Source organism: Chiloscyllium punctatum, chromosome 36, assembly GCF_047496795.1.
Source record: "Chiloscyllium punctatum isolate Juve2018m chromosome 36, sChiPun1.3, whole genome shotgun sequence".
Classification (NCBI taxonomy): domain Eukaryota; kingdom Metazoa; phylum Chordata; class Chondrichthyes; order Orectolobiformes; family Hemiscylliidae; genus Chiloscyllium; species Chiloscyllium punctatum.
In genome coordinates, this window is record NC_092774.1 from 45,511,615 (window position 1) to 45,527,652 (window position 16,038).

Here is a 16,038-nt window from a genome sequence, read left to right on the forward strand (position 1 = left end):
CGGGTCACTAGGCAGCAGGCCAAATGCGCAGCCGCCATCTTTGTAGGGGGCAATGTGTGGAATTAATGGGAGGAGCTTGCTGCCCATTGTTCAGGATGGAGACAACTTGTCCATCAGGCTGCATTGGCCTTTCACGTCCAATGTCTTGTTGACGAGGCAGAGTAGAGACACAGAAGCAAAGAAAAGGAAGAAACTCCTGCTTTCTGGATTCCACCACCTGATGGGCCCTACTATCCCAGGTGTCCAAAGGTCTGTGGCTCTGTTCAGTCACATGGAGACCCAGGGCAGAAACTCACCATCCTGAGGAGAGGTCAACTTCGAATCGAGGAGCAGCCAATCATGTCGAGGGGTAATGTGCATCACAGAACGTGTATATTCATACAGGGACAGGGGATGGGGATTTTGTGAATATCTGTCCTGGTGCGATTTTGACGGAATTTGCAAACTTCTTTTACAGGATGTTACAAATTGATTCACAGTCGAGAAACTGCAACCAGACGCCACATCAAAATCTGACATAATCGCTCAATTAATCAGGATACTATCAGCCTTTCAGTGTAAGCATTGGTCATTAATTCTTAATACATAAATTGCTTCTTTGCATTTCCTCTGCATCTCTTTACACAAAGCTTACGTTCTGTCAATAATCATAAACTGTTACAGCACAGAGGGAGGTCGTTTGACTCATTGTGTCCACCAGATCTCCAGGGACACTTGTTACACTAATCCCATTTTCTGGCTCTGCAGGTTATGACAATGTAGTGACTATTGAAATATTGCTTAAATTCAGGCAGTTGAGTTTCAGATTCCCGTATCCTCCAAGTGAAGACATTTCTATTCCAATTCTCTCTTAGCTTTGTAACTCTTATCTGTAATTCTCCTTCTGGCTGCAGAGGTCACTTGCTACCTGTAGAACTTTGGAGCATTTCACTTATGCACAGCCATGCTGCTTAAAGGGAACATATACTTGAATCTATGTCCCCTGTTTACTGAACCCTCCACCAATTTTTAATCTTGTGCACCACTGTAAAAACACTACCCGCCCTCACGATTCCATGGAAGGTAACCCCAGCCTATCCAATTGTTAGAAACACAATTATCAAAATTAACTGAGACCACCAAAAATCTGGAAACAAGACAATTTATTTACGAACTTGCACGTAAGGGCCCATAAGCTTGCTAAAGCGAATGAGCAAAGTGCATTGGGATACATGTACAGTTATACCTTTTGAGCTGCATGAGGTCACCTCTCCCTCCCCCCTTGTATTATCAAACCATCTTAGCTGTCGCTACGTGACTTCTCTGTATTATCTAAATTAAACTCTACGTCTGTTTTCTTAGACATACACTTTAACCACCATTAACACATGTTACATTTGTGATCTCACCTTGTTCCTCTTTTCCCCCGGGACAAGGGGTTGCTAACCTTCCTCTCCTTGCAGCTGTCTCTCTGCTTGGGCTTATCGTTCCTCTTTTCCACAGGACATACTCTCATCTGTCTAGAAGCTTAATATTTGATCTTGCAATTCTCAGATCGTCTGCAGTATTAGCTTTCTGCAAAAGCAACGTACTTCTCTATTTCTCACAACTTCCCTATTTCTTAGTTTGTTATTTCTGAGCATAAAGAGCTGAAAATGTGTTGCTGGAAAAGCGCAGCAGGTCAGGCAGCATCCAAGGAACAGGAGAATCGACGTTTCGGGCATCAGCCCTTCTTCATTCCTGAAGAAGGGCTGATGCCCGAAACGTCGATTCTCCTGCTCTTTGGATGCTGCCTGACCTGCTGCGCTTTTCCAGCAACACATTTTCAGCTCTGATCTCCAGCATCTGCAGTCCTCACTTTCTCCTCCTATTTCTGAGTATAACCTTGGTTAAGGATTTGCAAAATGCTAACCAGCTTTTACTCGTAAGCACATTTAAATTCTTATGGTACTTTAAAAAAACTCAATTCTCTGCAGAAACAACATTCTTTATAGGTATCCCTCACACAATCTTTTGTCATAGCTCAGACCAGGCAGATCTTGGTATTCCAATCAGTTAATAGGAATAGCTTTCTTTTATTTATCTCATGGAGACCTGTCATAAAGGAGTGCATTTGTACCAAATTTCACCTCAACCTTCTTTGCTTTACCGAGAGTAACCCCACTTTCATGAACTCGGAATGCAACGATAATCCTTCACCAGCCATTCTGCTAAAATCTCCTCTGTCCCTTCTCAGGTGCCATCTCATCCATGACAATGTGAGGTGGCCTCTGGTGAACGTGTTTTTCTTTTGTTTGGTGTCATCTTGCAGCCACAATTACACAATGGCACCATCCACTCCCTGGGAAGTTCCTCAACTGTTAAGTCCAAAGATGTGCAAGTTAGGTGAATTGGCCATGCTCAATTGCCCATCGTGTAGGTTCGGTGCATCAGTCAGGGGCAAATATACGGTTGGGGAATGGGTCTGGGTGGGCTACTCTTTGGAGGGTAGTGTCGACTTCTTTGGCTGAAAGATCTGTTCCCATACTGTAGGGATTCTAATGTTTTTCTGACTCCAGGTCTTTTGATATCTTTCCAGCTGCAGACTCCACCAGGAGATTTTCAAATCGAAAATGGTGAAATTATTCAAATTGAGTACTTTTGATCATTCGTTGACAATTTTAAGCTTTTAATACTGTTATCTGTGAGAGTTTCCGTGGCGCTGGGGACAGTGTGACCCATTTATTGAGGATCTAAATCCATATCCATCTAAGGCTCTGTTTCATCTCTGCCCTCTCTGATCAACTCTTTGCCGCTGACAGACTACCTTTGGCTCTTATAATGTGCACATGTTTAAGCTTTGATATGTATTTCAGTGATAATTCTGTGTTCACTGTTGATGTACGTTGTGAACAGGAGTTAAGGAGGCTTATAAGGATGTAGGTTAAATGCATGGGCAAAGATGTGGGAAAATGAGGGGCAACCATTTTGGACAGAAAATGGCTCTGGAATGGCTTCTCCAGATGAAATGGTGGATGGAGGTACAGTTATAACATTAAAGAAGCATTTGGATAAGTAGATGAAAAAGAAATGTTTGGAGGGACAGGGCCAAATGCAGGCAAGTGGATGGCTCAGTGGCTCAATGGTTAGCACTCTGGCCTCACAGCACCAGGGACCTGAGTTCAAGTCCGCTCTTGGGTGACTGTCTGTGTGGAGTTTGTACATTCTCCCCGTGTCTGCGTGGGTTTCCTCCGGGTGCTCTGGTTTCCTCCCACAGCCCAAAGATGTGCAGGTCAGGTGGATTGGCCATGCAAAATTGCCCATAGTATCCAGAGATGTGTAGGTTCGGTGGATTAGCCATGAGGAACGCATAGTTACAGAGATTAGATTTCTTCGGCCCAACAAGTCCACACCGACCCTCCAAAGAGCAACCCACCCAGATCCCTACACCTAGCTTGCACATGGCCAATTCACCTGACCTGCACATCTTTGGACTGTGGGAGGAAACTGGAGCACCCGGAGGAAACCCACGCAGACACAGGGAGAACGTGCAAACTCCATACAGACAGTCGCCCAAGGCTGGAATCGAATCTGGGACCCTTGTGCTGTGAGGCAGCAGTGCTAACCACTGTGCCACTGTGCTGCCCAGAAGAGTGTGATGGATCTGGGTGGGATGCTGTTCAATGTAGGCATGATGGCCCAAATGGCCTGTTTCCATACTGTGTAGGGGGTCTATGAAGTGGGGCTACTTTAGTTTGGGATTAAGGTCGGCGTGGACTGATTGGACCAAAAGGTTTGTTTTCATGTCATGTGACTCTATGATTTTCTAAGTGGAGTATAATGTAGGAAAATGTCAAATTGGCAGGAAGAACAAAAAAAAAGACATTATCTAAATGGTGAGCGATTGCAATGCCCTTCAATGCAGAAGACTGAGTGTCCTAGTTCAGGAATCACAAAAGATTCATGTGTGGGTATAACAAGTAAATAGGAAAACAAAAACTGTTATCCCTTATCGCAAGGAATTAAAAACAAAAAGAGGAAGGTTATGCTTCTGTTGTACGGCGTACTGAAGTACCGAGCACAGGATTGGTATTCTCATTTAAACGAGGCTGTCAAGGGGTACGAGGCAGTTCAGAGAAGGTTTACCAGACTAGACTTATGAGAAAATGGTGGACAGGCTAGTCTTGTACCAGCTGGAGTTTAGAACAGTGAGAGAGAGGTCACTCGACTGAAGTGTGTAGGATTCTGAGTGGCCGTGGCTGTGTCGTTGTGGAGAGGCTATTTTCCACATGGGACCACAGTGCAAATAATTCAGGTGGCCCTTTCAAAACAGAGGTTCGGTGAAGTTATTTTCTCTGAGAGTCGTGGGTCTTCCTGCAAAGGTGATGGAAGCAAAATCCTTAAATATTTTTAAGGCAGGACTGAGTAGATTCTAGTGAGTTTTGAGAAGATTTGTAGCTCAGGTTGAGGTTCTGGATGTACTCAGACCCCTTGACATCATTATAGCCCACAAACCCACCATCACACTAAAACAGCAGCGAATGAACTTGAAAGACCCTATATAGACAACAAGCAAAACTAATGTCATTTACAAAGTACCGTGCAAGGACTTTAACAAACACTACATTGGACAGACAGACAGAAAACTAGCCACCAGGATACACGAACACCAACTAGCCACAAAACGACATGACCCTCTCTCACTAGTATCCTTACATATAGATAAGGAAGGACACCACTTTGACTGGGACAACACGTCCATCTTAGGACAAGACAACCCTCCAAAGAGTATCCTCCCACAATCCAAAGATGTGCAAGTTAGGGTGAATTGCTCGTGCTAAATTGCCCAGAGAGTGTTCAGGTTAGGTGCGTTAGTCAGGGGGAAATGTAGAATAATAGGGGAGGGGAATAGGTCTGGGTGGGATACTGTTTGGAGGGTTGGTATGGACTGTTGGGCCCAATGGCCTGTTTCCAAACTGTAGGGATTCCAATCCACCCTGACCTGCACATCTCTGGACTGTGGGAGGAAACCCACACGGACACTGGGAGAATGTGCAAACTCCACACAGACAGTTGCCTGAGGGTGGAATCGAACCCGGGTCCCTGGTGCTATGAAGCAGCAGTGCTAGCCACTGTACCAGCTTCATTCAGATCAGGTTCACACACAGTTTTTGTGAGTTTCCGCTCAGTTCTTTTCTCCGCTTTAACTGAATTTAGGGGAGGATTTGCAGTCAGGAACCGGAAACTGAAATGTCCCAACAGGCCCAAAGCACCGTCAGCTCAAATCGTGGTGGAGATTTCAACGTGGAAGCAAATAGTGGCAGAGACACGGGAGAGAAATCGCACGTCTGTTCTATGTGTGGACGAGGCTTCAGCCAACTGTGTGACCTGGCGAGACACATTCGCTGTCACACCGGGCAGAAGCCGTTCACGTGTCATGTGTGCGGACGTGGCTTCAACCAGTCATCCGGTCTGTCTGAACATAAATGCAGTCGGAGCCGGGAGAAGCCGTGGAAATGTGGGGACTGCGGGAAGGGATTCCGAATCCCCTCTGAGCTGGAAGCCCATCGGCGCAGTCACACGGGGGAGAGGCCGTTCACCTGCCCCGAGTGCGGCAGAGGATTCAGTCGCTCATCCACTTTGCAAAAGCACCAGCGGCTTCACACCGGAGAGAAGCCGTTCGCCTGCTCCGAGTGCGGGAGGGCATTCGCGCAGTTGTCCGACCTTCGGACCCACCGGCGAGTCCACACCGGGGAGAGGCCTTTCACCTGCTCCGAGTGCGGGAAGGGGTTCGTCCAGTCTTCCACTCTGCAGAAGCACCGGCGGGTTCACACCAGGGAGAGGCCGTTCACCTGCTCCAGGTGCGCGAAGAGGTACACCCAGTTATCCGACCTGCTGAGACACCAGCGGGTTCACACCGGGGAGAGGCCGTTCACCTGCTCCGAGTGCGGGAAGGGATTCACTCAGTCGTCCCACCTGGTGAGTCACCGGCGGGTCCACACTGAAGGGAGACCTTTCAAATGCCCAGACTGTGGGAAGTGCTTCAAAAGATCTGGGGAGCTGACACGCCATCAACTCACTCACACAGGCGAGAGGCCATTCAGGTGCTCTCACTGCGCGACTGGGTTCAGGCAGTTGTCTGACCTCACTAAACACCAGCGGGTGCACACCGGGGAGAGGCCGTTCACCTGCTCAGTGTGCAGGAAGGGATTCGCTGAGTCAGCCACCCTGCTGACACACCGACGCATTCACACTGGGAAGGGGCTGTTGACCTGCACCAAGTGAGGCAAGAAATTCACTTGCTCAGCTACCCCACTGCAGCACACGCGAGTTCACAATCTAACTCCACTCGTTGGCTTTCGCCGTTAATCAAGTCCAGGACTGGACCCCTGTTCGTTGTTGTCTGCTGGTGTTACCGAACTCTTGCCAAATATACCTGTAAATATTCTGGGGGAAAAGTCAAATAAATCAGATATGTGCTTAACACATAAGTGTGTCGAGTCTTTTTGATATCTCGAACACAAGTTAGTTCCATGTGAAGATCTGTCCCTCTCTCCTGTCTCCCCTGTCGTCCACTCCAACACCAAGAAAGAGGAGCTCCTTTGTCATTCAGATTGAGACAATCTGGTCATCTGTTACTTCCTTGCAGTGAAACCACAGGGAGTGGCGGAAGTCAGGACCCTGTGACCAGCAAAGAAAATTGATGACGCATTCATTTTATTCCCCAACTGCACATCGGGCCCAAAGAATTCGCGACCACAGAAAGCAGTCAAGCCCAAAACATTGTATGTGATTACACAAAGGAAAGAGTTATAGCAGTTGAAGAGAAAAGGGTTCAAAAGATATGGAGAGAATTTCAAGACACATTTTTACGGTCAGAGATTTTTTTTAAAAAAAAAGACGAGGTTCGCATATGGAATGAACTTGCTGAGGAAGTGTTGGAGGTGGGTGTAATTATAACATTTAAAAGATATTTGGACAAGGACATGAATAGGAAAGGTTTGGAGAGATATGGGCCAGGAGCAGGCAAATGGGACTAGTTTAGTTTGGGTTTATGGTTGGCACAGACTAGTTAGACCAAAGGGTCTGTTTTTGTGCTGTATGACTTGTGAAATTGCCATTCAACCACAATCATCATGAAATATGGAGCAGGCTGCGTGGTCTACTTCTTGCTCCTATGTCTGTATAATTGAACCTTGAGAGAATAGAAGACAGTGAAGCCTGGGAGTGCAGAGAGGAGATGTTGCAATGTGCATCGATTTCAGCCAATGAGGGAAGAGATTAGAGAGGGATGGATTTACAGCTTGGGAGAAAGTCACGTTTCATCGACACCAGAATTGCTGATCACTTACATTCCTACACGCAGTGAAGAGATCTATAAACAGTTCAAACAGGAGGAGGATTCACAGACAGGAAATGTAAGTCAGATCTGTCACCAGACCCGAAACATTAACTCTGATTTCTCTGCACAGATGCTGCCAGACCTGCTGAGCTTTTCCAGCACCTTCCACTCATTTCTGATTTACAGCATCCGCAGCTCTTTTTGGTTTTCATCAAGCTTACCCAGCTTGTCTTAATAGCTAAACTGCTCCATCCCAGGCAATATCCTGGTGAATCTCCTCTGCGCCCCCTCCAGTGCATCACACCCTTTCTGCTGCGCGGAGACTGGAAGTGCATACAGCACTTGATCTGTGCCTATCCAAAGTCTTGTACAGATCCAACCTCCCTGCTCTTAGAATCTCTGCCATTGACTGATAAAGGTATGCGTTCCACATGCTTCACCTAACTAAAATCTTGAGAGACAAACAGACAGCTGAGTGCAACATTGCAATGTGAAGACTGTCATAAAAAGGACTCATTCATTCATTCATTCTGGCTGGAAACCCATGAGGAGAAAGTGAGGACTGCAGACGCTGGAGATCACAGGCGAGAGAGTGGTGCTGGAAAAGCACAGCAGGTCAGGCAGCATCCGAGGAGCCGGAAAAGCAACGTTCCCGGCCTAAGCCCTTCGTCAAGAATGATTCCTGAAACATCGATTCTCCTGCTCCTCGGATGCTGCCTCTGACTCGCTGTGCTTTTCCAGCACCACGCTGGCTGGAAATCCATTGAAAACTTGAAAGGGTTCAGAAAAGATTGACCAGGATGCTGCCAGGGTTGGAGGATTTGAGCTATCGGGAGAGACTGAACAGGCTGGGGCTGTTTTCCCTGGAGCGTCGGAGGCTGAGGGGTGATGTTATAGAGGTTTACAAAATTATGAGGGGCATGGATAGGGTAAATAGACAAAGTCTTTTCCCTGGGGTGGGGGAGTCCAGAACTAGAGGGCCTAGGCTTAGGGTGAGAGGGGAAAAATAGAAGGACCCACGGGGCAACTTTTTCACACACAGGGTGGTACGGGTATGGAATGAGCTGCCAGAGGAAGTGGTGGAGGCTGGTACAATTGCAACATTTAAAAGGCATTTGGATGGGTATATGAATAGGAAGGGATATGGGCTGGGTGCTGGCAGGCGGGACTAGATTGGGTTGGGATATCTGGTCGGCGTGGATGGGTTGGGCTTGAAGGGTCTGTTTCCATGCAGTACATCTCTATGACTCCAAGTATCCAGAGTGGGGAGAAACCATTCATCTGTTCTGCATGTAAGAAGGTAATTTAGGTCTTTAGGTCCTTCTTCACACTGAAAAGTTCACACACTGAGGAGAAACTATTAAGATGCGCAATCTGAAAACAGAGGCTCAGGTCTTTGTCCATCCTCACTGAACACCTCAATGAATTCAACCAAAAAATAAGAAATGCTGGAGATCATAGTAGGTCAGAAAGCATCCATGCAGAGAGAGCAAGCTTATCATTTCGAGTCTGGATTACTCTTCATCAGCACCTGATGAAGGAGCAGCGCTCCGAAAGCTAGTGCTTCCAATTGAACCTGTTGGACTATAACCTGGTGTTGTGTGATTTTTTAACTTTAGACTCGAAACTTTAGCTTGCTCTCTCTCCATGGATACTGTCTGGCCCGCTGTAATCTCCAGCATTTGTTCCTTTCAGTACGGATTTCCGCATCTGCAGCAATTTGTTCCGACTAACGAATTCAAGCAGAAAGCATTGACTTGCATCATTTATTGAATGAGTTTCATTACATACCCTCCAGTCATGCCACCATTTTCACACTGACTTTTCTCTGGACAAGAACAACTCGAGTTCATGGTTCAATTCAGAAACCAGTGATTTTGCCAGGAAGGAGGATGAGGTCCTGAAAGGAGATTAGTGGGAGCTCAAAGCAGATTGAAACACAGGACATTCACAGCGGTAATTTTAAGATTACTCCCAGTCCCATGTGTAGGTGAGCACAGTGCTGATGTCAGAGAGAGAGGGCACGGGATTTCTGAGGCATCGGAACTTGTTCTGGGGAGGTGAGGCCTGTTCAGGATAGGTATTTTGCAACTTAGGAGGACTGGGGCTACCGTCTTCTCAAGGAGATTTGCTAGCACTGTTGGGGAGGGAGACAGTGAGGTCTGCAGACGCTGGAGATCAGAGTTGAGAGTGTGTTGCTGGAAAAGCGCAGCGTGTCAGGCAGCATCCGAGGAGCAGGAAAACAAAACATTTTTTAAAAAAATCGATGTTTCGGGCTGAGCCCTTTGTCAGGAATTTTGGGGAGGGCTCCATCTGGATTGGGATATACATGGAATGCTAAGAGGGAGTTATGATTCAAGGGAAACAAAACAAGGAGAAGGGTGTAGAAGTGTAGGATGCAAATTCCCTAGACAGACAAAGCAATGGCAGGCATCAAAAAGGACCAAAATGGGGAATAACATTAAATAGACTGAACTAAAGGCACTCTATCTGAATGGATGTAACATTTGCAAAAATATCGATGCCTTGAATGCAAAAAATTGAGGTAAGGGACATGATTTCATTGCCATGAGAAATGTGGATACATGATAACAAAAATAGCCAAGGATGTTCTACGTTTAACTGGGTTTGGCCACAAAGTAAAAAAAAAAGTGTGGCATCACTCCTGATAAGGGATGATGCAAGTACATTAGTGAAAGAGGATCTTATTCTAAACATCAAGACGTAGAACCAGTTTGGTTGGCTCTAGGGAAAAAAAGGAGGAGAGGTAAACATTGAATGAATGTAGTTGTATACAAAACACCAAACTGTAATAGGAGGCAGTGGGGAATGCAGATGCTGGAGATCAGAGGCAGGAGTGGGGTGCTGGAAAAGCACAGCCGGTCAGGCAGCGTCCAAGGAACAGGAGAATCGACGTTTCGGGCACAAGCGTCTTCCTAATGAAGGGCTTATGCCCGAAACGTCAACTCTCCTGCTTCTTGGATGCTGCCTGACCGGCTGTGCTTTTCCAGCACCCCACTCTCGACACCTAACGGTAATACTAAGGCTCATGTCAGAGATGCAGTTAACATGGGTAATGACAGGTTGCTTTGATTTTCATTCAGTTTGCACAAACCAGCACAGCACTAACGTCGTTGAAACAGTCCTATTTTGTTTAAATTGTAATCTTAAGAACTTTACCCTTGATGAAGAACTCTCACCCGGAAATAATTTACAATTAAGCCGTGAACGTTTATTTCAATCGTAAATTTACCCTCGGTGTAAACTCTAAACTTCGGCGTGCAAAAGGTTCCACAAAGTAATTACAAAGTGAAAATTCAAAATGACAGCCAGAATGATGTGCTTAAATTTAAAGTGAGAGTCATTTGTGTAAAAGACAAGGAGATGCTGTGCAAACAAACACTGGATCAGCGGATGTAAAAGGAATGGCTAAGCTGACTGTCGAAACAGAAATCCATGGTGTTCTCTACGATGGGATCGAGGGGGCATTTGATTCTATCCTCCCCAAAACACCTCCCTGAAATTATTAGACACTGACGTTCTCACTGGCAGAAGTAAAAAAACTGTCCCACTGGGTTAAACACGACTGAGTTGTGGTTCTGGGGTGCAACTAACACCTGGAAACGCGTGCTGAACCCAGACCGAAGGACAGGGCTGAGACAGGATCAGCTACTCGAAAACGGAGTCTATCGTTTCAGTAGCAGAACGAGATTTTATAAATCAAGTTGTCCACACGTACTTCACTCGGGAGACTGACTTTAGGACCGTTGGGATAGAATTCCACACAATTGTCGAAAGTAACATTAAGATAGCGAGGTGTAGAATCTGGTTTCAGATAATATCTATCCACAAGGTGGACGCAGGTGAACAGAGAGCTGGAGAAACTTGAATGTCCTTAGATTAACTTCTGTGTGTCTCAATGATGTGACAATGACTTAAAACTGAGGGAGGGGATCTGCAAGTGGGAATGATGAGTCAAAATTAATAGATATCACGTTTCATTGGCAAATGTACTTGGAGGAAGTTGCTGGGTCTGTATTACTGATTCTGATCATCCTAGTGGCTTTGGGCTGTTATGGGACACTTCCAAACCCTGGTGATCAGCAACTCCATGATCCAGCCCATTCCGAGGGAGCTGTCACCTCGAACCACAGGTATCGTGTCTGCCGGATGCCAGAGCAGTAAACTCTCTCAAGGTGTCAGTCACAGGGAACCTCACCCCAATCCATTTGTCCAATGCAGAATCAATAAACCACTCTCAAGCATTGCAGGTAGTATATCTTTTCTGCCTACGCAGCTATTGTATTGAAAATGCCACCTTTGTGATTAAATGCTTTCAAATCATTTTTGATGGTGACCTCCTTTTCGGAGCTGTGACTCCTGGACTAAAATTTGAAACTTGCCCACGTTGAGTCACGGAAATAAATCTCAAGTAACGATGAGATGTTGCTTCTGACTCAGTGGCTGCATTTTCATCTGAGACAGGAGGTTGTGGGTTCAAGTCTCCATCCAGAAACCAGAGCATAACATCCTGGTTGATATTCTGATTCAGAACTGAGAGAGGACTGAACTGTCAAAGGTCCCATATTTCAGAGAAAACCTTCAACCTACACCCCCATCTGCCCTCTCAGACGGTTTTCGAAGCGTGCACGTAATTCTGACGAGCAGGGTGTTCTCTCTCTGGTGAGCTGCTCAATATATACTCCTCGACAAACATCAGGAGAGGAAGAGAGAGAGAGAGAGAGAGAGAGAGAAAATCAGATCAAAATCCCATTTTGATTTGGGGTAACTTGCTGTGCACAATAATGGCCAGGATATTATCCACTATTACAAACAGTCACTGCATTTCAAAAGAATCTCATTGGCTATGGAGCACCTCAGGACATTGTGAAGTTGTGAAAGGTGATTATATAAATACAAGATTGCCATCACGAGAGTCATAGAGATGTACAGCATCGAAACAGACCCTTTGGTCCAACCTGGCCATGCCGACCAGATATCCCAACCCAATATAGTCCCACTTGCCAGCACCCGGCCCATATCCCTCCAAACCCTTCCTATTCATATACCCATCCAAATGCCTCTTAAATGTTGCAATTATACCAGCCTCCACCACATCCTCTGGCAGCTCATTCCATACATGTACCAGCCTCTGTGTGAAAAAGTTGCCTCGTAGGTCTCTTATATCTTTCCCCTCTCACCCTAAACCTATGTCCTCTAGTTCTGGACTCCCCGACCCCAGAGAAAAGACTTTACCTATTTACCCTATCCATGCCCCTCATAATTTTGTAAACCTCTATAAGGTCACCCATCAGCCTCCGACACTCCAGGGAAAACAGCCCCAGCCTGTTCAGCCTCTCCTTATAGCTCAAATCCTCCAACCCTGGCAACATCCTTGTCAATCTTTTCTGAACCCTTTCAAGTTTCACAACATCTTTCCAATAGGAAGGAGACCAGAATCGCACACAATATTCCAACAGTGGTCTAATCAATGTCCCGTACAGCCGCAACATGACCTCCCAACTCCTGTACTCAATCCTCTGAGCAATAAACGAAAGCATACTAAAAAAGGAGAAAATATTGCAAAAGGAAAATAGGACATCAACAGTCTCTTATTTGGGAGAATACATACATACATACATACATACATACATACATACATGTATAAGAAAGCTTTGGAGGGATATGGGTCCAACGCAGGCAGCTGGGAGTAGTTTAGTTTAGCAATATAGTCAGCATGAATTGTTTGGGCTGAAAGGTCTGTTTTCATGCTGTATGACTCCATGACTGTATAAATCAAAGACTCAAAAGCTTTGCTTTTTTTTAAAAAAAGTTCGCTGGCTCAGCTGATCTGTTTCATCTCGATACGGATCATTAAACTCCAGTCCACTTATAAGAGGCCATTCACACTTAAACAAACTCTCATTGGCGAGACAAACAGCAGTTTCCAGTCCCTCGCAGTCACTTGTGAACTTGCTGGTGGGTCTGCAGTGTACACAAACAAGTAAATCCCTGCCCAACACATGACAGCAGGCAAATGGCATCTATCCAGTGTGAATTTGCTGGTGTTTAAGCAGGTCACTGCTGCTTTTAAAGCTCTCCTCACAGGCAGAGCACTTAAAAGATCTCAGATCGGAGTGAACACGTTGGTGGCTTTGCAGGTTGGATGACTGAGTGAATCTCTTTCCACATTCTGAGCAGATGAAAGGTTTCTCCCCAGTGTGAACTAGTTGGTGTTTAGTGAGGTGAGATGATCGCCTGAACCCTGAACCACAGTGAGAGCATCTGAACGGCCTCTCATCAGTGTGGACACGTTGATGGGACATCAGTTCCCCAGAACTTTTATAGCACTTCTCACAGTCTGAGCATTTGAAGGGCCTCTCGCCCGTGTGCACCCGCTGATGTATTAGCAGGTGGGACGAGTGAGTGAATCCCATTTCACACTCAGAGCACTTGAACGGTCTCTCATCAGTGTGAACAGGTTGATGGCGCATCAGTTGCTGGGAACTTTTATAACACTTCCCACATGTTAGGCATTTAAAAGGCTTCGCATCAGAGTGGACACGTTGGTGCGAAGCAAGGTGGGTTTGCTGAGTGAATCCTTTGCCACACTCAGAGCAGGTGAACGGTCTCACTCCAGTATGAATGCGCTGGTGTCTCAACAAGACAGCTAACTGAGCGAACCCCTTCCCACACACAGAACAGGTGAACGGTCTCTCGCCAGTATGACTTCGCCGATGAATCTCCAGCTCAGATGGGATTTTGAAACCCTTCCCACAGTCCTCACATTTCCATGGTTTCTTCATGGTGTGGGTGGCCTTGTGTTTCTCCAGGCTTGACCGTCAGCTAAAGCATCGGCCCCGCACAGCACACGCAGACAGTTTCTCCCTGTTGTGAACAGTGGCACATTAATGCTTTCCCAGTGCGTTGAAATACTCTCGCCCAAAGTATGCATGTGTATCTTGGGTTTCTCGGTCACGCTGATGTTTGAAATGTTCTTCCACAGACAGAACTCAAACCTTTTTCCACACATTTAACAAAGACGTTAATGCTGAAGTTTCAACGAATCAAGTGATTCTGGTAAATCTAATGTTTGGTTTCAGCTTCTGTCTGCAAATTCTCCCCTTCTAGCAGGCTGGGAAAGTACAAAATTCATAACTATAAGCACAGGACACAAGTTCACAATAGACTATTGTGCTCTGTATAGAACAGTCTCTCTTGTTCCTCCGAAGCAGAAAACCTTTCTTCCACACACATTGCTCCTGCAATCTAAGTTCATCAAACCACCTCCATGACTTGCTTCCACCAGTCCCTCTTGGCTACACCAGTTGGTGCCAACTCCCCCTCACCTTGTGTGCCTAAGAATTGTTTTGATCATGAGGACATCATGGAAATCCTGCAAAACCAAGGACGGCGGCCTGAAACTGGGCTGCACAGTAGGGGTCAAGGAAGAGCCGAAGGAGCAGCTGGCGTTTGCAACCCTCCATTGCAATGTTCTCGTTTGGAGTCTGGGGTCTGCAGAAGGTCTCAATGAAGCATCCCCCTGATCAAGCCAGGCACCTCCTACCTCACCCCACCGCCCGCGCGGCCGCTTGTCTCCAGCCTCAGCGCATGCTCCAGGTCTCACCGGTCCTCTTGGTGATTGACGGCGGCTCTGGACCAACAGGAGGGCTGGACGTTGTTGACGGACAAAGGGGGTGGGCGGGCGGCCCACAGACCAATCGGAGAGGCCACTGGGGGGCGGGGCGTGGTCAGTGTGCGTCACGGGACTGCTGTCAACGCCCACGCGCGCCCTTCCCCCTCCCCTCACCACAAAGAAGATGATGTGACTCAGTGCGGGAGGTAAAAGGGAGGCTAAAAAAAAAGGGTGTAACAGCGGAGAGAATTTGCGTTGGTGTGGGCTGGGACGCTTCCTGAACTTCAGGTGTAGGCCCTGAAAACCGAAAATAGAAACTCCCGGTGCCGTGTTTGCAGGCGAACGGGAAAGCGGCTGAAGGCCTCGGGCGGTGACAGGCCCGGGGTTCCGGCGCCATTTTTATCGGGGGCAAGATTTTGCGTGACACACGCGGTGCCGCCATCTTTGTAGGGGGCAGGGTGTACCAGGGCGCATGTGCAGCCTCCCATTTACTGGGCTATTCCCACACATAGTGAACTCAATTCAAGACAATTCATATGAATTTCTGTCTTTGGCTGATAGTGATGAACTTCTACATTTCTTTACAGAAAATTACAGGAATCCAGCCAACCCAACGTCTCATCAAAATCTAACAATCATTCATCAGGACCTAGATATTATCGACCTTTGAGAGTAAGTCATAAAAGGGAATAAAAAGATAATTTGGCCCATTGTGTTTGTGCTGGTTATCAACTCCATGCAATCTAATCTGATGTCACAGCACTTGACTGGTAGTCTTGTTTGATGTGGCATTTCATCAAAATGTTTCAGGGCCTCTACCACCCTTTTAGGTAGTGAATTCTTAGACTTGATAAAGCTCTAGTTAGGCCCCATTTAGAATATTGTGTCCAATTTTGGGCCCCACACCTCAGGAAGGACACTGCCACTGGAGCGTGTCCAGCGGAGATGCACACGGTTGATCCCTGGAATGGTAAATCTAACATATGATGATCGGCTGAGGATCCCTGGACTGTATTCATTAAGAGTTTACAAGGTTGAGGGGAGATCGAATATAAACTTACAAGATAGTGTATGGCTTAGAAAGGGTGGAAGCTGGGAAATT

General features: G+C 46.6%; 2 protein-coding genes and 1 pseudogene across 2 annotated transcripts in view; 2 read left to right on the top strand and 1 right to left on the bottom strand.

The window, feature by feature from the left end:
- LOC140461022 (uncharacterized) overlaps positions 1–6,009 on the top strand; it is a 36,338-nt gene extending 30,329 nt beyond the window's left edge. Inside the window, exon 4 of the mRNA XM_072555810.1 lies at positions 5,176–6,009. Coding sequence (XP_072411911.1) covers positions 5,176–5,857 — 682 coding nt within the window. The 3' untranslated portion in view covers positions 5,858–6,009. The remainder of the gene's footprint in view (positions 1–5,175) is intronic.
- LOC140460076 (uncharacterized) overlaps positions 1–16,038 on the top strand; it is a 78,222-nt gene that overhangs the window by 30,282 nt on the left and 31,902 nt on the right. The window contains exons 2-3 of the mRNA XM_072554477.1: positions 458–557; positions 15,524–15,608. The gene's annotated coding sequence lies outside the window, so the exon portion shown is untranslated. The remainder of the gene's footprint in view (positions 1–457; positions 558–15,523; positions 15,609–16,038) is intronic.
- LOC140460074 (uncharacterized) lies at positions 10,511–14,208 on the bottom strand (annotated as a pseudogene).